The 23,922-nt window shown below is 38.3% G+C and overlaps 1 protein-coding gene across 2 annotated transcripts in view; it reads right to left on the reverse strand.

Moving 5' to 3' along the window:
• The window catches only part of IA-2 (tyrosine phosphatase IA-2), a 619,991-nt gene extending 603,166 nt beyond the window's left edge, over positions 1-16,825 (reverse strand). For both annotated transcript variants that reach the window (XM_083120601.1, XM_083120600.1), the window contains exon 1: positions 16,542-16,825. In XM_083120601.1, the coding sequence (XP_082976727.1) occupies positions 16,542-16,617 (76 nt within the window). In that variant the 5' untranslated portion in view covers positions 16,618-16,825. The remainder of the gene's footprint in view (positions 1-16,541) is intronic.
• Between the last annotated feature and the right edge of the window lie 7,097 nt (positions 16,826-23,922).

Raw genomic sequence — 23,922 nt, forward strand, 5'->3', positions numbered from 1 at the left:
AAAAAATCTGTTATTTTCCCTGTATCAACGACGAATAACTAAATGCAACTAAATTCTCTCTGTGTCGATGACCTACAGTTATATTACTCTACCCCCCCCCTTCCCCGCCCAAACGATGAGTATGCCTAAACTCAATGATGATATAGTGACAATTGTTACTTGGTCCCAATGCAACGAAATATACATTGATCCAAATAAATCACATAATAAATTATTGCCTCTGATGAAATTAAATGTCATGTAGAGTTAAATATTTAGCCTTTCCATTCCAACATTATGTTAAATATTTAGGCATCATAATAAATGGCAATTTATCTTAGTTTGGATTGGATTGAGTTGGTGTTTTAAGTCCACTTTATGCACGGTAAGGTTAATCGGGACTGGACCTACAGTTTAAAGTGGGATCCAATTTATCTTAGTAAATTCACTCCAACCACATTTGCAGGAAAGCCTTTGTACCTTGTATCTTAAATATCTAGGAGCCTACCAAGTGTTCAAAAGAATGCCTGTGAACGACACATTTCTATCTTAAAATATCATGATCATCTTACTTTCTTAAGTTGGTGGGATCATTGTCCTTTATTCCTTAAAGGGTTCGGTAGACATCATTCTAGCCATTATGGTCTGACTTTGCACACCAGTTTCCCAAACGTCGCGAAAACCTGAACTGCCTAGTCTACTCAAGTAAGCGCTATTAGCATTGAAGGTCTTTGCCAAATTTTCCCCTGTGCATTGCACCGTGCCGTGAGGCACACAGGGAGCGTGTAAGTAGGACTCCTCACATTCTCGATCTCTACCGTACTGGAGGAGTGTGATGTGATCAGCATCACGCTCTCACTGCCTTTACCCAGCAGTGTTGCCTCCAAGAACCACACTGATTAAAAGCTGGGTGAGCCCTAGAGTGTACCCTACAAGGACATTGTCGCAAAAATTCTCGTCCGATATCACTCAGCCCGAGAAATGAACCCGAGGTTTCCCGCCTGGTAATCTGACGCCCTACCTACTGGACTACCGATGATCGCAATGTTAATAATAGTAATAATATTTGGTGAGATTGGTACTTTTATTGTCACTTGCATCGAAGGGCGATACTTGTGCAATATGGAAGAGCTAAAAGTCAGACCCCTGGCCCCACCTCACAAGGCATTCGCCTCAAGTGAAGGTAGGAACTCGCTAAAATAATAAAAAAAAAAGATCATGTAGGCCAGCTTTTGTTAGTTGCAGCTATTGTATCAATAAATAATTTGACATATAAACATTCAGCTGACGAGTTCAGGTAAGCAATTGTGCAAGAAGACAAAATGGTGGCAACATGAGAGTAGTTACTTGGGGAATTTCACTGGAAGAGGAAACAGCCGTGAAGTCAAGTAGGTGCAGCTCTTGCTCTTATCGCTGTCTACTTATCAATTATTACAAAATACATCCTGTATTCTCTACAGTAGCGTACGCAGGATTTTATCAAGGGGGGGGGGTGTTATTTCTAAAACTTTCTCCAAATTCACATTACCATTGTTTTATTATACTTTAATTAAATAATAATCATCACAATTAATTAATAATACTTATAATTAATTAATTAGCTGAATTACTACTAATACCACTACTACTATTAAGTACTAGAGATCTACATAAATATAGTATTTACGAAAGCAATAGAACAATATCACTTTGTAGTCATTCGATTTTTATCAAATTCTGGGAGCATTTTTTGTTTCTTTGTTACGAAATAATTGTCTGGTCAACGAGGTGAGACATTTTAAGTGTGAAGAAAATCCATAGAAACAAGAAAATATATTAAAATAATCAAAGTATGGAACTCATCCAAGGAGCTGCGGTGGTCTGGTTTGCAGAGCGTCTGACAACCACGCGGGAGATCCGGGTTCGATTCCCGGAATTGGTTGGAATTTTTCCGGCTTCTTCCCCTCATAAATGTCCCCGATAATTCACATCTGGATTGTCTCTCTTCTTACCAACAAAACATTTTATAATAGTTAAGCTTATTGTCGTTTGAATAAATGTCTAGTCAACAAGGTGAGACATTTTAAAAGAGAGACATTCAAACATGTTGCGGTAAACAATGGGAAGGCGGACTGGTGACTGTTCTTGTCCGCCTAGCCTTTGTCTATACATTATCAGCTTACAACGAACCAAGAACTTTCTTTAGTTAATTCTCATTGTTCACACAAAAAAATACATGTTCATTGAACACTAGCGTACGTAGAGGGGTGGCTGATGAGGTTACAGCCCCTACCGAAATTTTGAGAAAATCAGAATTTTCAAATAAAAATCCGTTAAGAACTTTAAAAAATCAAAATGTGTAAATGCGAAACCTCTTTTAAAGTGAGTCCCGATTACCATTTTTGTCTTTGAATACAATTTTAATAGACTGAAAAGCTCGAAAAATACGAAATATTTTATTATGCATCCTGCCCTCCAAAACGAAGGCATGTGCTATCCACATTTACTATTCCAGCCCATCCTGAAAAAAAAAATCCTGCATACGCCAGTGTATTGAACATTGTTGCAATTGTTGTCTCTCTTTTAAATCATAGTTGCCCTCATATTTTGTTTTCAAGAATACTTGTTAATTTTCAAGGCTTTCTCTCTGAAAGACGCATGTGTTTGGAATGCTGTGCTTTTCTCCGTGCTGCATGGAAATAATAATTCAAATTATTATTATTATTATTATTATTATTATTAGTAGTAGTAGTAGTAGTAGTAGTAGTAATAGTAATAGTATTGTCCTAGATCTTTGACTGTGGTAAGTTGGCCATTTAATTTTTTTTTTCCTCAGCCTTTTTCAAAACATTTCACAAGCTCAAGGGGGGGGGGTTAAACCCCGTAACCCCCTCCTTGCGTACGCCACTGATTCTCTATAATTGAAAATGTGAGTATCTCAAGAATGGACATTTTCACTCAATTTTTTTTACAACAATTTTAAAAACTACACCCTGGAAAAATGACCCCTGAAAGTTCTCGCGTTTCTCTGCGTCCAGTTTAAGGCAGAAACGAGACTTCCAAAGTTGGGAGGCTAGCGTTGCGCTGAAAACACGCCGCCGCCATGTTACTACGTCACTCCTTAGGGAGAGCTCGTTTGTCGTCTGCTCGAGCGTCCAGTTCCGGATGGGTAGCCCACGGTGAGCGAACACGTGCAGCAGTTTTACAAATCTGTACCGATTTAAATAATGGAAGAAGGAGCGATAGGAGAAAGGAAAGCTATGCTTTGTAATGATCATTCTTCTATGAAATATCCGTGCTGCTCACGTGCAAGATGAATGAGAGGGTTCAGCTCCGTGTGTGTTCTCAGGCCATGCGAAAAATATTGCTTATAAGATTGGTTGCTGACCAGACACTCAAAAATATTTTTTAAACTTATATTTATCGATATTTGCCGTAACCTATGTAGTGCAAAATAGGAATTTTCACATTCTTCACTTTATTTATAAAGCCTATTTAACTTTCTTTTCCATAAAGCAATTTCAGTTTGTGTTCCATTTCTGTTTCGCAAATTATGATCAAACATTTTTGTGCAGATAAGAGAAAATACACTGAGAAGATTACATTAGTTGCACAGTACATATCTATACTTAGTTTATGTATAATTATTACAATGAAATAATGTGTATAACCATGGACGTATTTAAGGGGATTCAACGGGTCCAACCCCTCTCTTTTTTTGGTTCACTAAAATTACCAGTTTCCTTGTTCTATCCGCTTGTTCATAAAAAATTCCTTCGGACTTATTTCATTCTCTTAAATTAGAGACGTATAGGACGGGATACGGATGGGAAGGAAATTTCGTAATTCCACTCACCAGATGGGACTGCAGACTAATATCTAAAATTTCCTGATAGTTTCGGAATTTCTGCGATAAGAAACTGCATTGAGAATGTCAAATCAGTTATTTTTCCCCCTCGAATCATATTAAAGAAATTTGGTTCTTAAAAATGTACTGACACAAGATGAACAGAAAAGTATCAATACTTCGTGACTACAAACACACAACTTTGTCGGTCCAACATCCCCTCCCCCCATGCTCCCCAACAAGCTTGCGGCCAGCAGTGTCTTGGATTTTCACTTACGAAATAAAGCAACCCTAATCATACCAAAAGTTGATCCATCTCTCCCCCCCCCCCCCGTGAACTATACATACGCCCATGTCTATAACAATATTCCATACTAAAATGGTACGATATAATTATTTTGAATTTTGTACTGCGAAAAAAGCCGCCTCATCTCGTTACCCCGAACGCATTAATTGGTTGGTTCACAACTTCACCACTAAGGATCCTATCGAGACGAGACATGGCAGCCTTGGTCTCGTTCTCGTTGAGAGTTGTAAATGTCTGTCTCGTGTTTATTTGTAAATGTCTCATTGACAGTCTCGTCTCAATTTATAAACATCCGTCTCGGTTTGGGAGGGCAATTCTCGTTCTCGTCTCAAGTCTAGAAAAATATAGAATTAACAACGTATGCAGAGGCTTATCATTATAAATACAAAGAAAACCTTACTTAATATTTATTATTATTATTATTATTATTTTGACTCCTCGTTTCGACGGTACAGCCCTCATAAACTAAATATTATCCTGCTTATATATGCAAACCAAACTGCAGATTCAGAATTACCAGGAATGAACTGGCGTTGTAATTATTATACACAAAATTCATGATTTATCTGAGGGAGTCGCATGTTCCAGGTTTGACTCTCGACCTGGGCATGACTGTTTCCTTGTGAGTGACATTTCATTGAACTGGAAATTGTTACATGGGAGGATGTTTGCTCGAGACTTTTGGGACAGCTAGGGGGATGTTTCTATTGTTAATGTTAGTGTTGCTCACGAGACGAGGAATGTTCCGTCTCGTCTCATAAAAGGAGATGAGACAAGTGAATGTTTTCGAAATGAGATGGGACAGAAGAAAAAGTTCGTCTCTTATCATGGCAAGTTGGGTGATAATTAGATTGTGCAGTTGGTGGTAGTGTGTGTGTGGGGGTGGGAAGTACTCCTGCACCCCGACTTCGAATACAGCTTGTAGTTATTCATCTTCATTGTAGCGATTAGCCAAAAATCGGAAGAAATGTGATGTTAGAGATGATAATTAATAAATAAATTATAATAAATTAGCCATGCGTTCTCATCGTTGCGGTTAAATAAAGTGAACGGAAAAGCGACGTAAAAGTAGGCTAAATACAAAAATTTGCAATATATATATATTAACTGAAGAAAACTGTCATTTACTGCAGGAAATTGAAAAACTCACCGTACCTTTTTATACCGTATCACCTCTTATTTTGCAGAAATTGGCGTGTAAACCAGTGTGTTCTAAAAGTATTATCTTAAAATTTGTGAAGAAAATATTATGACGAAAATAACTGTAATTCCAGAAAAGGCATTCCTATAATATTAAGTTCTTGCCAGTCAGAACCAACCTATGTATTCGCAGTGAGCAAGGCTGTTCACGTGTTCAGCCATTGACTGTTACAAGGTTTGCTTTGTCACCCTAAAGTAAAAACCCTCTACCGAGTGGCTGAATTATAGTAAATACTACTATACTGTAAGGGCATAATTCATCTCCAAGACATGGAGCACAGATTTTTGCACTGGAAGTTGTAAGGTACTTGTTTTACACAGTAACAAGTGAATTTTCTGTCGCTTCCGCGGCTCATGCTAAGTTGTCGGGACGAGCAGAAGCTCCGCCTTCACGCATTTCTAAGTGATGACGTCAGAGGACCTCCTGTCTGTGGAGAGGACGTTTTCAAATCCGTGACGTATTGGTGAATTTCAGCGGTGTTTGAAGGCGTGTTTCTCGAGAATCGAAACAAATATCGCCGAGATATTTTGCACATCTCATGTTTGTGTCATTATCTGTAAAATGAATGGATTTAAAACGTTTTTCATGTCAAAGTGGAAATGTCCATTGTCTACAGTCCCAACCAATGAAAGAACCACGAAAGTTTGGACTGCATTCAAGATGGGAATTTTGACTGGGCAATCTGACTCGACCAATACTACCAGAAATGTTTGTTGCACCAAACAAACCTTTTATCTCTGTGTAGAAACCTTGATAATAATGGGACTGGATGCGTTCATCACACGTCTCTGGGTAGAGAACCAGCTTGTTTAATAAAAATAATAATTTTATTACATTTTAAAGTTTCTTATTAAACCGAGGTATTATCATAAATACATTCCACTTTTGTTAGCTCATCATGTACTTTCATATCTGGAAAGTAGCTCCATCTCTCGGGAAGTTTCGCTATCTCTGGAGTATGGCTCGCTTTAGACGGAAACATTTCCTTTAGCATTTTTACTAGCATAAATGCTATGTAAATGCTTCCAAAAACCTTATAGCAGATAGAACCGTGTACTGTAGGGTATTGTACTAACTACCACACCGTGAAGGTCGTCTGTATTTCATCTAGTTCAATTTAGAATTGTAATAACTTCGTTATTCATTTCTTTTATGCTCTAAGGAACGTCTCGACAGCGATTACTTCATTTCTTACAAATTTAATTAAAGAAAGCATTCAAGGAAAGGCACACAATTACACAGGGGAGAAGTTTTAATTATGTTCCTTAGCTATTATCCATTCTTCGAAGACAATATGTTATATATTTCATTCGACATTCATACAATATCATTTTAGTAAAGATAGTCAAAATGAAGGCAAAGAAACAACAATGAAACAGTAGGTATCTTTTTACATTGCAAGTGTAATGAACAATGAACCAAAATCCGCCTACCGCTGACTCACAAGCATGTACCGTTTAGAGCAATGCAGTGCCAATTGAGAGCAAGCAGTGTTGCTACACCTCATTCGAAATCACGCCATAGCAAGCAAAAGCACAAATTGTTGTACGTAAAATGGCAGTAGCCTAACTCCTAAGAGTTTCTTTAAAAAAATTCAAACTTTAACTACCACACCAAATACACATTCACAGCACTGTTCGTCGTTATTGTTATTAGAATTTCATTTCATCAAAGCATGAATTCCTATGGTTTCTGTATGTTACCGCCCTTTATCCCTATCAACGGTCTTCTCTCTAACTAGAGCAGTTCTTGAGTTTCAGATATCCCCTCGTAAGAGGCAAAGGGCCATTTTTAACGAGTTAACTTACTTTTCGAACCATCCTTTCCTGCAATGTCTCCCAAACATGTTCCATTGACTCCCCGAGAGCGAGATGTTATCTCGGAAAGGGGGTGATAAAAACTGTAAAGACGAAAGCAATAAAGGGAAGCTTAATAGCTTGACGATATTGCCCCATGCTTTCCATTCTTTCCCAAATATGTAGGGGGAAGGATTGGACACTTGTGGGCACCAACAAGGGGAATGTACGATGTGAAGACATCGATCGGGTTGGGAAGCCACACCACCCACGCAGCACTCCGCTCGCTTTGGAACGTGCTGCGGCAGATTGTGTTGCATTTTATGAATGCTCCCAAGTCACTGCACATGTAGGGTTTGGGGGTGATACAGTTACTTTCATGCATGTTTCAACAATAGTGAACAAAATTAAGGTTTACAAAAAGTATATAAATGCTTATTTTTTTAATGTATAATTTTTAAAGGACATGGATTTACTTTGAAATTTCTTATCACTATACTTTTGTATCTAAACACATGAGCTTTATTGTACTAATAATTTAACCAAAATTAAAGTTAGTTTTAGAGGGTCATCATTAAATGAACAGAACAGCCCGTTCCCAGTAGCGCGTTTTACGAGTTATTTCTTTTTAGAATAAAGTAACTTACAGTTAGTTTTTTAAGTAATTGTAGATGAGTTATACATGTCAAAATGAGTAACTGAGTTATTTCTCGATTACTTTCCAAAAACTATTGGAAAAACCCGTAAAAATTATATTTTTGTAACTGAACAGATGTCACTTCATCAGCGGCATATCAGATGAAACGCATCACAAGAAGCAGAACATATTTAAAGGCACACACACGCCACCTCGGTGGCCGAGGGGATTGTTTCAAGTTCTTGACACGGGTGTTCTTCTGTGAGTGCCCCTACCAGTGGCGGTGATGAGGGGGACGTGGGGGGAGCGGTTGCCCCCCCCCCACTTCTTGTCACTTTTCGCCCCCGCTATGGCAACTGGCCTGTACCATTCATTTTGATCGTCGCGATTAGGCAAAAGTAGCAGAAAAGCGAGGCGAAAGACAAAAAATGTAAGAAATTGACGAGAGTTTGGAATAGAATCAAAGAAGCGTTATGGATCCATGGGATAAACAATTGCTTATGCTTCGTAGTTCAAAGACATTACTTTACATTATACTGAACGCAACTCCAACTGGCGGTTGACCTTGATGGCTATTTCTGGCCCTTTCTGACCCCCAATCGTCTTCGGGGGTGTGTGGCTCGATGGGCGTCAACAAACTCAGTTGGGAAGTAAGAGCTGAAGGGATCACATCGCTCTCCCAAAGCAACGTTGCCAAGCGTACTTCTGTTTTTCCCAGTTTTCTTTATATGACTTGTGTGTCCGCCTGCATTCCGACCTGTGGGTGGTCGTTCCGGAAAGTTCATCGTTCACGACCGCGTGTGCAGTTGTATCGTTAACCCCCACTGATTTCTGGTGCTGACAATCCCGTTGCCCGAGAAGGCTCTTTCTAGCCTTACGGTACGTTTGGCAACATGTGGTGTACCCAACGCTCATTTGTTTCGTCCCGCGAACAACGTTCGGTGCCTTGTGACTCGAAAATACCCGATGTCAGTCGAAGAAAATTCAACTGATCGCTGATTCGCTGTTTCCCAGGCGCCAGTTGGAGTTGCGTTCAGTTATAGTTGCAAAGCTTAGCAAACTTTTGCCCTTGACTGTACACCAACGCTGCACGAGGTAGTACATTACAGCCAATTTGAACGTGGCTTCTGAATTGGTTGCCTCTGATTGAAATGTCAATAAACGGAACACAACATAATTTATTCAACCTGGTCGATGGTGCTGCAAGTTATATTGCTCTATAGAGAAGAATGTTCTTTAACGTTTTACGGCGTTGCAACGCATTTGGTGGGTGGCTAGTGAGCATTAAATATGAAAGTTATGAATAGACAATTTGTCCAGCCCCATATTTTAATCATTTTTCCTTTACACACTTGGTGTTTTCCCTGTTACTTGTACAGTCAAGTTCAAAAAGACATGCCACTCATCTCAATTTTGATTCACATTTATTTTACACCCTTCGAGCTTACATAGGATGGTTTTGTACTGTAGGTTTTAGAGAGAGTTAGAGAGCGTGCCTTAACAGCTTCATTTGCGTTCTTCAATCTCACATTCCACAAAACGAAAAGCACGCATGTGGTGAAGGACAAGTTTGGTACACTATGAGCGTACAGAAAGGTTTATCTTTTCATTGAAGTGTCTTTTACTGGGATCTTAGAATTCCATACTGTGTAAAAACAAAATGAATGGTTAAAATGACTTTGAAATTTCTGCACACTAAGGAATTTTCTCTATTTTTCTTTTGCTTATCAGAGTTTTCTTAAACTCCCCACTTATGCAAATGTTTTCATTAGGGTATTTGAATCAAGTGTGCGTGTGTACGTACACATTATCTATACGGTACTTGTTACCTTCACAGATGTCCTATTAACTAGAAGTACGCGACATTGTAATAACATGCAATAAGTTTCAAATCACCAATAACGTATCTTGAATAGGAAACTCAATTTGTTTGGACAATAGACCTGTTTGCAAAATATAAACTACCCGAAATTAACAGATATATATATTTACATGTAAAAACAATTACAATCACGATATCGGGGTCCTCCTAAAGATAACTTTAGGGTCCCCTCAGTCTTAAATTTCTACAAATTAAATTTTGTTCAGTTTGTCATTCCCCTCGTCAATTCCTGATCCTTTTTTTTTAAATATAGCTGTGATAAAAATAAACACATTTAATGCAATATAAACCTATCTAAATCCCGTTTCACTTTTGCACTTCTCATGTTGCTCAAATAGGTACTCTTGATTTTGAGAGATTTGAGTTCACGAGAAAAATGAGAACTGCAACCTAAGTACATAAACACTCGCACAGCACTTCAGTTGAAGATTGATCTGACGACGCATGACAAACTCTATCGTCCCTATAACTAAACATATCGAAAAGATCCTAACCTCATTTTTCTAGTATTATTGGAAAATTCAGTTTGTTGTTTCCAGCTTCACACCTTCGACCAAAACTTTGCCGCTTAAAAGTTGACTTCTCTCTCCCTTCCTTTATTTGTTGAAATCTGTCAGCTTATTTGAAGCTGTATTTGTTTTGCACTGTTACGGGGAGTTATAACAGTACAATTTTGTTAAAGATTTTTCATATATTTGATATTCTTATGTAGAGTCACGGGCAATGGGGTCAGTGGGATTGTTATGACCCAGAAGTGTCCGTGACTGTACAACACTACATGCACAAAATACCGTTTTATGAAAGTAACAAAAGCAAATAAAAGCATCTGCTCAAAAACATGGTGGCAATCACAGTGGAAGAGTGGTTAATACAGCGCGCTACGACACCAGGAGTCTTGGGTTCGAATCCCGGCTTGTTGTTTGTGATTGTTCCTTCATCAATTTCATCGTATCATCACTAATACTCACCGTTGCGATTAACCAAAAGTGGTAGAAAAGCGACTCTAAATAACAAAAATCAAATAAAAATGTGGCGATATAATACAATAGGCTGGAAATTGTTTTTTCGTTTATGGTGTCACTTCTTTCTGGTGTCGTTTCGGGGCTTCCAGCTGCTAACAGTTACTAAAACTAATTACTAAGAGCTCTAAACCTGCCACTCCTAACCTAACAATTCCGCTTAGATCCAATAATGCATATGTGGTTAGATTAGGAGAGCCAGGTTTAGAGCTCTTAGCATTTAGTTTTAGTGGTTGTCAGCAGCTGGATGTGCCCTGCACCAGACTTGTATCGATGCCCCCTTCTCCGCGCGACACGGAACCGTTAATTACGGCACTAATTACAATAAAGAATTTAACTAATTTTGCTTGAGACGCGAATATCTTCTCGAAACCATACCTTAAAATCCTCCCCAGCTGTGTGGGGCAAGGGGGTAGTAGAACTCGCCCCACCTACACCCATCTTATCGATCTCGTGTTTCTGTTGAGACTCGGACCAACCCTTCAAGCGCCACAACCTCGAAATGACGATCTTTTGGTTGCCATGGCTCTGAGTTAAGATCCGAATTTTGTACAAACTAGTAGGAACCAGTTTTAACAAGCATCCTTCGGCAAATATAGTTTTTATCAGTTAAAACTGATTTTGCATGTGCCATTTGTTAGAAACCCAGTCTCCGCTACATAGAACTAATTTCAATAAGACCTTCCGGTGTTGTTCATTGAAAGATCGACAAAGGCAGGGGTAGGGAAGATTAGATTAGATTACTTCTATCTAATTGAAACAAAAAGTTATCGCACCATGTCATCCAAAAAGAAATAATTGTGGTCATTAATTTAACTTGTTTTATCTCTGCGCTTTCGCCGGTGTTCTTCGTGAGTGTTGCTTTATCAGTTTCATCATATCATCACTCATCCTCTTCGTCACGATTAGACAAAAGTGACATACAAGCGACGTAAAATAACCTAATTCAACCAATCAATCTACACTTTCCACTTATAATTAATTCAGTTATTATAAGTAGTGTTTCAATTTTCACAATAGAGCATGGGTGCTGTTTTCATCACTCATTCATCTTCATCACGATTAACTTGGAGGTATATAAAACCAACGACAAATGATCAGAGTCAACAATAACAATAATGGGTACTGTATTAATTTCTCAAGGTTTTTATATTCTCGTTCACATAAAACGTAAAAAGTTGCAGTAACGTGAAAAATGGATTACTAAGTTTATTCTTATACATATTATTGTAAAACTAATCAGTGTCACAACGAAATGTAACCAATGAGATTACGGATTACGAACCAACTCTCGGGAAATATGAGTCCGTTAATTTTTAAACAAGTAAAATGAAATAGAAAATACGCTAATAACCTCTGTTTGTTTGTTGACCTTAGCATAACTATTTTTACATTGCAAAGATGCTGTTCTTCACATAAATGTTTGCTGCTGGTGATCAGTTTTCAACAAGTTAGCATTTCAGTTAGTGTAAAAAGTATTTGTACACCCGGAATCTATACCATTTAAAACAGTTATCTCGAAGCTCTATCAAATTATCAAATAACATTAAATATTATGCTAATATGATTTAACTTTTAACTTGTGTAAAACGTTTACTCTAACGAAATGTATTCATTCGTTCGCATATATAGGAGGAAATTATATAATTCTTCAATGGCACAAAAATGAGGCGCAAAAAAGTATTCGTACAATCCGGTAGGTGTGTGTGTACGTGCAGACTTCGGTATTTCGGGGAGGGGAGGGCAAGACTCATTCCTTATCAGCAGCCGCCATCTAAAGGCGAATAATTTGGGGGGTAGAAGCCCTGAAGATGAATTTCTCAGACTGAAGTATATTACAACTTATATTGCAAGATGTTTAATCCTGCTAATGAAGTAAAATTAATAACCAATATACAATAGGCCTACTTAAATTAGATACTGTATTTGTAGGATTTAGGGGAGTTTCAGCCACCTGGCTACGTGCCTGTGTGTGCAAACACATGTCTGCATAATGATCTAGATACCCATCCATTTCACCTATTTCAACCTGTACCTGAATTGAAACAAATAAATGAAAATTGTAGATATTTCATTGATTAAATGCGACTTTTGAAGATAACAAAATTTTAACAATCAATATTTTGAATGTTAGATGAAGATATATATGACCTTCTACTTCCTGAGCGTCTGTAAATTTGTTTCAACATAAGACATCAGTTGGCAGACTTGCAAAAAAAAAAAAAAAAGTCTATCAATAAGATTAAATATTGCATTATAAAGTGGAAATTGAACCAAAGAAAGGTCAAATGGGGAACCAGGGTGTCCGACATGAAGAGGAACATCATGGTTTCATAGGCAATGTGAATAATAATATTATGTATGAAGGATTTATGAAAACCAAGGATGAAGTAAAATCCAGAATTCATCATTTAGAAGCAACCAATACCAGAAAAAAGCAACCCAAATACGGAGTGCACTGCACCTCTGGTCGCGAGAGACAAGCTTCTCCCTCCACTTCTGGGTGAAATGAAGTCAGTGTCCTTTGTTCTGGTGGTAGCCAAAAAATTTACATATTATTGGGCTATTGTCTTCAAATGAATCCCAGGAAGAGGCGGTAGGCATTTGCTCGAAAGTATGAAAATAGCCCATTTTGCTAATGGTTGTGAATACTAACGTAAAACTTTCAATGCTCCGAAGTCCACTAATATCAGCGGTAGTTCAAATTAAGATTTGGTGCAAATGTTCCACTTCATTACTATAAGTAACTAAAGGTAGTACAAATATTTTTTGCGTTTTCTTTAAGCTCCATTTCTGTAAACTGTGTAAGGTTATCGCATGTGTAACTTTCAGTAGTTCAAATAATTGACAGAATGACACCATATGCACATCTGTAGTATCTCATGGTGTCCTTTCCATCGCCAGTGTGGCCGAAATGACTGCGAGAAAATTACTTTGAATATTCTAGTGTAAGGATATTTTTTACAATCATTGCATTTATTTTGAAATTTCCAGTTTGGCGAGTAACCGCAACACATTCAGTCATAGTAATACAGTTGTAGCCGGTACGAAAAGGGTGGTTCATTGCATTCATGTACTAGCCTACCACCACGCGAAATAATTCATATCAAATCTTAGCATAAGCTAAATTAAAATAATTACCAAGAATCCTAGTATATATGAATCTGTTTTCAGAAGCTTTCATTTAACTCCCCTGACTTTTCCAGGTTTTGAAAGTTTTTTTAAAAAAATAATTTCTTTCCAACGACGTCAGTCTTAGCCTTGTTTTCCTGACTCCTCCAGTTGTCCAGGACTTTGGAGTCAGTGCGAATCTTGTAAATAAATTATCTGAAGGGAACGGGTAAGTGACTTCACCCTGGCAGTGTGTCTGCTGGCGTAATATTGTTGCTATGGTGTATTTTCGCTTTTAGAATCTTATTCGACAGTAAAAATAATGCCAGTGCCAACCAAGAAGCTATTAAATGGGGATGCATACGTGTGGGATAGAAAATGCCATTATCAACAGCTCGTAGAATCGAATTTTTTGGCCTTGATGTCTCCTGCACACTGTCACACCACTGTGTATTTATGTTCAAGACAATTACAAGTAGAAAAGAAGAAAAGTAGCAGTAAATTCCGATTGACAGAATTTCGAAATTAATAATGTACTTAATTTCTTGAGTGTTTTAGACAAATAACAATATATGTTAAAAGTACTTCAGGCAATTTTTTGCCCCAAAAATCTAGCAACGATTCTGCTGTAAAGTGGATTCTCTTATTTACATAATATTAATTAACCCTAAGCCATTGAGTGGCAGAATGGACACCAGTTGCAGAAAACCCCTGATATCGGAGAAAGAAAACAAAGTTTTTCTTTTCCTTCTGCTCAGTGGTGGCGAAAAGGGAACACAGACCTTGCGGTGCGGGTAGAGAGCTAAATGCCCCTTATATGGTTGGTTTTGTATTGCAGTCACTGAGGAACCTTTCTTCCACAATGGAAAGAGTATAGAAAATTCCCTTCTGTTCTAATTATGTGAAACATTTGTGACCGAGCCGAGGCGAAAAGGTCAGGACATGGATTAAAAGGAATGGACTGTCCCGACTAAATCGGAACGTCTGATAGCCTTGCATCAATGGTTATGGAACTAAAATAGCCCAATATTGCAGACTGCAGACTTCTAGAGCCTGCCTCTGTCCAGAAACAACCTATTCATTTGTGCAAGGACAAAATCGAAATTCATGCAAAATTTGAAAAACCATCAACGTAATTTTTGTAGGTATTTATACGTTCAAATTAAAATTTGCTATGGCTCGAGGGGGGGGGGGGGAATGCTCCCCCCCCCCTTTTGGCACGGGCCTGTTTCCAAGTGCTTCTCGAACGTGACACATTGTCAATCATACACGATGTTATTCATATATTTCACTTGACGTAAATATTGTCAATCATTTCTCTACTTGTCGCAATAGTTATCTGAAATGAGCATGATCTTTCCGTGAAACATTTCACCAATGCAATACACTACACGACTCATTTATTGGTTACGTCAGAAAACAAACCGGCCCTTCCCTTTAAAAAAATCGTTATGAGGGTACCATATGGCGAGTAACATCTATCATTTGTACCCTTTATTCTACGTTAAATTTTCATTCATCACACAGTGAATGAAGTTTGTTTTGCTAATCAGTGTGTTATGCAGGCAGTATTGCGGCGAAATTAACAAACATATCTACCAGGTGACTAAAACATCCCGTCAATATGATTGCAAGGAAGCCATATTGAAACCATTCAGAAGGTCGATGAAAGAAAACAAGTGACGCACGATTTGGGCCCTTACCACTTTTCATAGTCCCCTGTCACGAACATTCTGTTGACAAGATACAAGGTTACAGAAAAATCGAAATTTGTCTGGCCGTCATCTTATTGTCTATTCCCCAGTGGAAGCGTTTCGTCCCTGTGTTATTCCTCCCGATGTAATATTGATTACGCTCAACTTTGCTCTCGCAACTTTCAATGTCAGAATTCTTATCACGACATTGGGGAGTATTCATTAATAAGAAACTGATCTTACAAGGTACAGAAATCATGAAGAAGTTTGATAAGGAAACGGAAGTTTAGCAACATATGCGGAAGGACATGCTTACTATATCATCCATGCTTCCTCTGTTTTCTTTCTTTTCTTTTTTTTTTAATAATGACAATAGGAAAGGTGAATAGACTTTGTAATGCAGAAACATTTGAAGTCATATATAAAACTTAGCTTTGATCCTTTAGCGTGCAAGTGCAATAGGCATCGACGGCACGGCGAACGTTGTAAACAACCAAGTTATGGTATTGATTGCATTTTCTTCGTACTCGCACAGTGTGTAGCCAAAGCAAGCGATCTGCATGATTCCACTAAAATAGTTGTGAACTTTATTCTTATAATTATAGATGCATTTACGTGATATTTCTGACGAGTCAATGCAGTAGTTCGTATGACATTTTGTCTGTTGTACCTTGTCTTGACAGTTTCAGTAACAGATTGTTATCAAAATATGTGCACGGGCAATGAAAGCAAATATCGTCGTGTTCTAAGCTGCGAATATGATTCTCTCTTTTTAGTATTCTTGAGTTATTTGTGAATACCTTTATTTGTATATGTGCAACTTCATTAAAGTATATCATAATACGGTTATGATTTGTCGTGAATAATATATAGAACTTCACATTGGAAACAAATATTGGAAGGTATATTCTTTATCCATACATACACACAAAATAACGCATAAAGAAAGCAGTGCGTTCTGTTACATCTGCTCTACGTTTGTGCAATGTACGACAGTGTTGAAAAGAAATTGAGCTGAAAACATATACAACACGTGAATTCTGTATACACACAAAGCAAATTTAGAAGTAATTTCGAACTGACACTTACCGACATTTCCATCTCCTAGACAACTTTCAAACCATAAGGTGGCCGCTGACAGGTAGATGATCAACCACAGAGTCATAACGGCTGGAACCCCTCAACTTTAGCTCACATTCTTACTCCATAACGCAAACGAAAAATAAAAAAAACAAATCAATAAACGAACCCCGAAGTTTCTCGCGATGCGTCCCCTGGACTGCTGTCAGGTGTGCTACGTTTAGGAGGGAAACAAAGTCGGGCTAGCAGACAACATCCACACTAGCTTCCGATAAGAGTTCGACTGGCAGAACGACACCTACATTGACTGGCGGGCGAGTCTAGCAGCAGGGAAAGCTTGCGTACGAGTTTCCTCCGCGAGAGCGCACGGGAATCCGGCAAAACACAGGAAACGGAATAACACATTTGACGATTTGATATGCCATCTATTTCACATACTTAACTCCGATTTATGCACGCAAGCAGTAAATATGTGAAGACTAGTTTACGATTTAACTCGATTTGATAAAGCGGTTTATTAAAGGTTTAGAGTTTTTCTATAACAATTTGTGTGACAAGACTTGTTTTCCGAGTTATTCTAGGAAAATGCTGGAATGATACTTTCCGTGAAGGCCACATGCACTTCTCTCCCCTTTCCTTTTTACATTCCATTCTCTTGTCATTAATCTAATGGTGCAAATAAGGGGCTTTCTTAAATCAATCGGCGAAACATTAAAGTTTTATAATACTTTAATATGCTTGCATATTGATATGACGCTTCTCCTCGCGTTTGGCAAAATTTTGAATAATGAGAGCCAAGCACACAGTGTGTCTTTGCAAGATTATGTGCGAACAGAACGTCGATTCCCGTTGCAGTCTTTCATAGTAACTGACTCTAGGAGAAGGAAGTGAATATTATTTGTTGAACTTACCATTGTGCCTATCAGTTTCACATTATTTGCCAATACATTACGCGCGCTTCGTTTGTGTGTGTGTGTGCGCGTAGTAAAATTCTTTAAATTTCCAGGCAGAAATACATGGGGCATTGAAGTTACTCCATGAAAAAAAATACAAAAACTATACTCAGCACTGATTAAAAAATTTCGACAGGTATGTGATCAACCCTGATCTGATGTCAGATATTCTATGTTTAGAGGGGAATCGAAGTCGGTCTAGCAGACAATAGGTCCTGTTTTCGACCAACGGCTTATTAGCATAAGATAATCACATTTTCATATTTGTTGCACAAGACAAGGACGTATTTAGGGGGTCAACCCCCGCCGAGAGATTTACTAAGTGCTTAAAATTAAATAATGAAAAAATAAAATAACTAAAATTAAATAATGAAAATATACTTCTTGTTTAATCGAGGGTTATTTATTTCCGCTGAACTAATTACAAGGCAAGGACTGTATTGGGATCATACGACTTAGAATGACAGTACCAAAGAAGATTTATGCAAGATCTATTATTACTTATAATAATATGCATTAAACATTACCAGGAACTTTACTTTCCGTTCAATAAATATTCAATTCTTTATCTATTTTACATTAATTACCTTGCCAGAGCAGTTTTTTTTTTTACAAATTTTGAGACCTTAGCTATACGTAAGCCACTAATAAATACGTGCTGATATATATATATATATATATATATATATATATATATATATATATATATATATATATCACTATCCTCATACTGTCTTTTTACCTATTCATGTAATAAAAATATATTAATTATTTTGATTTTTTTATTATTATTATTAATTATAATTAACTTAATATAATTATTTAAATTATTTTGAGACACTTGGTTCGCCCGCCCCCGAAATATATTTCTAGATATGTGCTTGGCAGAAGGTATATTTGTTCCAAACACCACCACTTTTCAATAGAGAACAGAGTAACTTGAAGATTGAAGTGCATGGTAGAAAATATATAAATAATTCATAAGAAACTATTTAGACTTGAAAGAAATGCGAGCATTTGGTAGGGGAAACGTATTTCTTTAACTGGCTTCAAAATTTATGATCTTCATGTGTCACAGAAATAAATGTATTATATTGATCTAGAAAGTAAAAAAAGAACGAGTTGAGATGCTATCATTACAAAAGAAAGTAAATATTTCCGTTATTGACCAGAATTTCAGTCATTTAAAAATTATGGATCAAAGCACTTCGCATCATCAATTGGAATGTCTTTATCTGATTAAAAAAGAATGCACCTTTCCATGACTTCCACATACTAGAGACTAGACTGTGGATTAGTAGTAATTCCTCAATATGATTTTCAGGTGCACATTATGTATGTTCAAAATGTACGACATTCACGATGTTTTTCAAATCCTTCTGGACATAGAGCTGAAATGTAGGACATGTCCGGGAAAAAGGAAACTTCTGCTAACCCTATTCCTAGGAGCATTTTCGCTCTCACCTTCGCCTAATCCTATTTGCGTTACAAAATCATCGAGCCGTTGACTGCAGAAAGGCGTGACTATAATCAAATAAACACGCGCCCGTGCTGAAAGGGAGTACACCACCACGCCAGATGAATGAGCGAGTCTCGTAGTGTGTGCCCCAATGGCGACTTGCCTCAGCCAGTATTGATTAGCGACAGGTGGGCGAAAGCAGCTGCACTTGTTGAGCACTCTCCTTGACGTACGCATCAGGCGTAGAGAGAATGGGGGGACTGACCGTCATTTGATTGTGTAATAATACTGCTCATATTTAGAGCAATCGTCAAAAGAAATTAAATATATGTAAGTTAATTAGTGGTCCTGTAGAATAATCGAAGGAAAACTACAGTGTAAAATGCAGCAATCACCTCAGAACTTGCGGTTTTCAACACTAACCCAGAGAATCAATGAGATGTTTGGGCATGGATGTTTGTGAGTGACCATTCTCCAATTTCATCACATCATCACTCATCCCTATCTTCGTAAATTAGCCGAAAGTGGCATAAAATGCGAAGTAAAATAAATGAAATCAACCCATTTGTAGCGCGTTGGGGTAACCATTCCGTCAAGGAGGTCGGCTTTCCTCGTTTGAGACGATATAAGTTATAAAAAATGAGATGTACGTATTTCAGTATATAATTATTTTTAGAAATCTGAAAATATTACAACTGTCATGCCAGATTTTCGTTCATCGGCTCATCGAGGAGTAGGAATGTTTTTTTTTAAAAAAATGTAAATAGGGCAGAGCCTACACCGATGCTGATGTATCGGTTTGAAATTTATTTACCGATATCGGTCGATAATTATCCGGAATTTTGATATTTCACAGGGTCCGCAAAAATGAAGAGACATTTTCGCGGAGTCTAATAATCCTGGAAATTATGCAAAATTCGAATGCACCAGTTTTGTGTGAACATCTGAATTTTGTGATTACATAATGTGCAACTTAACATTCTGATGTACTTCTTGAATAATTTAATATGTTATTATTATTATTAAATCAATTTCACATCAAACTTTGTGACTAAAATTTCTTCCATAGCTTTCAGATTTCCTTTGTTTCAGACGGCATAAGTTATAAAAATATGAGACTGACTGTACTTCAGAAATCAGGAAAAAAATTAAAATCTGTCAGATTTTCGCTCATGTAGTCCACCGAGGAGTAGAAAGTTTCATTAAGATTACAACATAATATTATTCTTATTAAATCAATTTGATATAAACGATCCGAACTCTTGCATAAAAAACGGGTGACCCTTCTACGTAGTACACCCTGGTCTGCATTTTGCAGACTAGCGAGGCTCTGGCGTCTGGACCTACGGCCAGTATAATCCTCTGTAGGGCTGTGTGTGTGTTGTCCTGTGCTTTGTCCTTTTGTATACCGAGTGCCCCTTTACAGCCTCAGCTTTTAACCCAGGTAAGAATATTTTAGTCCTCAGACATTATGGTTATGTTACAAGGTACCAAAAAAAGTTCTTGCCGTTTTTGATTATCAGAAACTCAAAGGTATGCAGCAAATGTCACACACTGTTAATCCTCAAAGTAATCCCCATCGGCACCCAGCACTTTTGCCATGATTCCAGCTGTGCAATGCCCTGGCGATAAAACTCGGGGCTCTCGGATGGAAAGAAGTCCACGAGTGCTTGCCGCAAGTCTGCCTCATTTGCGAAGGATTGTCCAGGGAATGGAAGAGGTGATAATCTGTTGGCTCAAGGTCCGAGAAGTACCGTGGATGGCACAGTGTCTCCCAGCCATGTCACTGTAACCCTGACCACCTGCACCACATGTGCCTTGGCATTGTCATGAAGAAGCAGTACACACTTGCGATTAGCCAATGCTGGCTCCTTATGCTTCAGTGCCTGTTGGCAACATTTCAATTGCTGAGAGTAGAGTTCCCCAGTGATGGTTTGACATATTGGTAGCAGCTCATAGTGCACCACTTGGCGACTATTCCACCATACAGAGCATGATCTTGCATGGGTGTAAAGGTGATCTAGCGGTATGAGGCACAGGGTCCAGTGTTGACAACCAATGTCTGGCACACTTGGGAGTGTCATATAGGACTCCTTTTCAAAACTGGTGAGCACTCGACCCAATATGGGTGTGTTGCGGTGCCAAGAAAGCAACCAGAAACAGGCTGCCACTCGTTGCTTTTTGCTTCCGACAGTCTATGCTCAACTTCAACGTCTTCCCTATGTGGTGCAGTCTGGCTGTTTCATCGGAAACCTGAAAGTGGTTGGCAAGCTCAGCACACCTTAGACTGCTGTCCTCCTGTGTGGCCACCTTCAGGGCCTCGTCATCCAGAACCTGTGGTCAGCCACTGCGGGGTTCATCACAAAGTGACAGATCTCCCGACCTGAACTTCTGGAACCAATTCCTATAGGTGTGTTCACTCACAGCATTATCCCCAAAGGCTTGACGTATTCGGCGACTTGATTCTGCTCCGAACAAGCCCACCTTAAAGTCATAAAGCTGACAAACCCAAACGAGCTGCTTCAACACTTCCATTTCTTTTAACCCCTGCTCAAGCTATGGCTGCTATGAGTGTGCAATGTGTCTATATTGTGCAAGACCAATGTCCTCACTCCCACCCGACAACTTTTCCGCCACGTGGCACACATATTTTCCATTAAGTGATCACTTCGTCCCATGTGACGTTAAACATGGCAAGAACTTTTTTGGTTACCTATTAGTTACATTTTAGTTATGGTAAGGGGCTGGACCTCGTATAATGCGACACGTGAAAAATAGCCTAAGTGCTGATGCACCCACAATTTCCAATGCAATCAATCAATTAATCTTCTATAAAAATTTCTTGCAAGTGCCCTGATACATGAACTTAATTACTACTACCCCATACCTTCTTCGAAATATCGTCAGCCTCTAAAAATATTATGGATTTAAATGTGAAAAAAGTGACAAGGTGCTTAAAATGCCAAGGATGTACTTATACATGCATATGGCGAAGAGAGGGAAAATTTTTGTGCTAGGATAATTTGCATAAGCATCCCCAGCCTACTGCATTGTCTCCATGTTGCTACACACAAGCACTCCCCACTAATCTCAAACTCCACTAAAGGCCAGAGTTCTATCCTGGTACAGCTCCCACCAAGAAATGATCTGTCGTCTGCAGGCCATTGTTTCCAAACGTATATTTCGTGCAAACATGGTGACTGGCGGTTCTGTTGCATTAGCCCCTCGAAAGGGCAAGCAAATAACATCAATGAGCTATTCAAGCTCTCAGATGGCAAATTCTTTTCCTAACGCCATTTGAAATATCTGCTACCTAAGGCTCTGTCTGAAAGGTCCAAAAAGCAAGCTTGAAGTATGGACTTGCCAGAAGTGAAGTCATCTAATGCAGTTCGAAAGTGCAGATTAAACGAGCAATCAAGACCATAGCATGGAGCACGCATCGCTGCAGGCTTGAATACTTGAGTTGTGCACTCGTTGTTCGTTTGAAATCACAGTAGTCGAAAGTCAGCCAGATGTTTGTGGAAGTTCTTCTAATGAATGGAATTGTAAGTATAAGAACTTTATTAAAGTGCTATGTGATTTCTATGGTGAAAAACGAGTGTTTATAAAGTGGAAAAATCAATTTGTTCTTAATTTTATCTACTGATCGTAATTAGAAAGACTTTCACTTCCAGTCCAATGCTTCAAGACTGAACTGCGAGAAGGATCACCACTTCAAATATGGTATTGCACCTTTCGGACACAGTCTATCAATAGGTTACCTTCCTGTCAAAAAGGGAACCACAACCTCTGACTAGCAGAGAACAAAGCACGTACACTTTCCAGCTTCTTAGTTCTAAAAGCACTCATGTGATGGGTGCCGAAGTCTTCCAGCAGATGACAGCAAACCGAATGGCGGGAGTGGTACCAGGATAAACCTACAGAGGTATAAACATCTTCCTCACACATCTACAACGATTTTCAACTTTGAGAATTGATATGCACTTTTTTTTCTGAAAGAAAAATATAACTATCACTTTTCAATTCTTTCCACTTTTACTTATTGATACTTACGTCCATCCATGCTTGAAGCCTGTGCTCGAAGTGGAAATTCCCAGCTAGGGGCATGGGTGTGTGCAGACCTTTTTCCAAAGCAAAAAATATATTTTTTTTAAAAAAAAAACTGTATTTTCCCAGGGCGATGGGGAGTGGCTGCAAAACAAAACTTTTTCCAGAGGGAGCACTGGTTGCAATTTCTCTTGGTTTTCCTATCTATTAAATTGTTAATTTGGAAAAAGCATGAGCTTCAATCCACGTAAGATGTATGATCTTCCATTTTGTAATTTAATAATAAGATTAATCATGTGTGTATACAGGGTGTTCCGGGAGGAAGCGGTAATACTTTGGGAACTGGTAGTATGGGTGATTCTAAGCAAAAAAAGTTCATATGAACATGGGTCCGATTTTGAACGATAACGGAGATATGAACAGAAATAAAAATTATGTAGGAAAACGTAAACAAAAACAGTAACAAGTAAAACATGGCAATGTGATGGTAATTGTGTAAGTAAATACGAGAAGGGACATGTAGATACTAATCTTTATTGCATAAATTTGTGGTGTAGCAGTAATTAGTACACGATAATTAAGTAATGAAGCAAGCAATAAATGTAGAAAAATGAAATGTTAACACCTGCTGGTCAGTACTCACATGAACGAATGTAAGAAGGGAAAAGGCCACAGAAATGATAGCAGGTTGGAGCAGATTCTCAAAAACTCCACCACCAACATCAATGCACTTCTGAGGACATCTTGTGTTGCACTACAAAGTTCCCGATGATTTTCCCGGATTAACGCAACAGCATTCATAATGCAAATGTGCAGTTCATCCCTTGTATTCATCCTTTCCCGGTAAACCTCCTGCTTCATCCACCCCTATAAACAGAAATGAAGAGGGGTTAGGTCGGGAGAACGAGGTGGCCACCGAACCAGACCACCA

This window comes from Lepisma saccharinum, chromosome 4, assembly GCF_977018435.1.
Source record: "Lepisma saccharinum chromosome 4, izLepSacc3.1, whole genome shotgun sequence".
NCBI lineage: Eukaryota > Metazoa > Arthropoda > Insecta > Zygentoma > Lepismatidae > Lepisma > Lepisma saccharinum.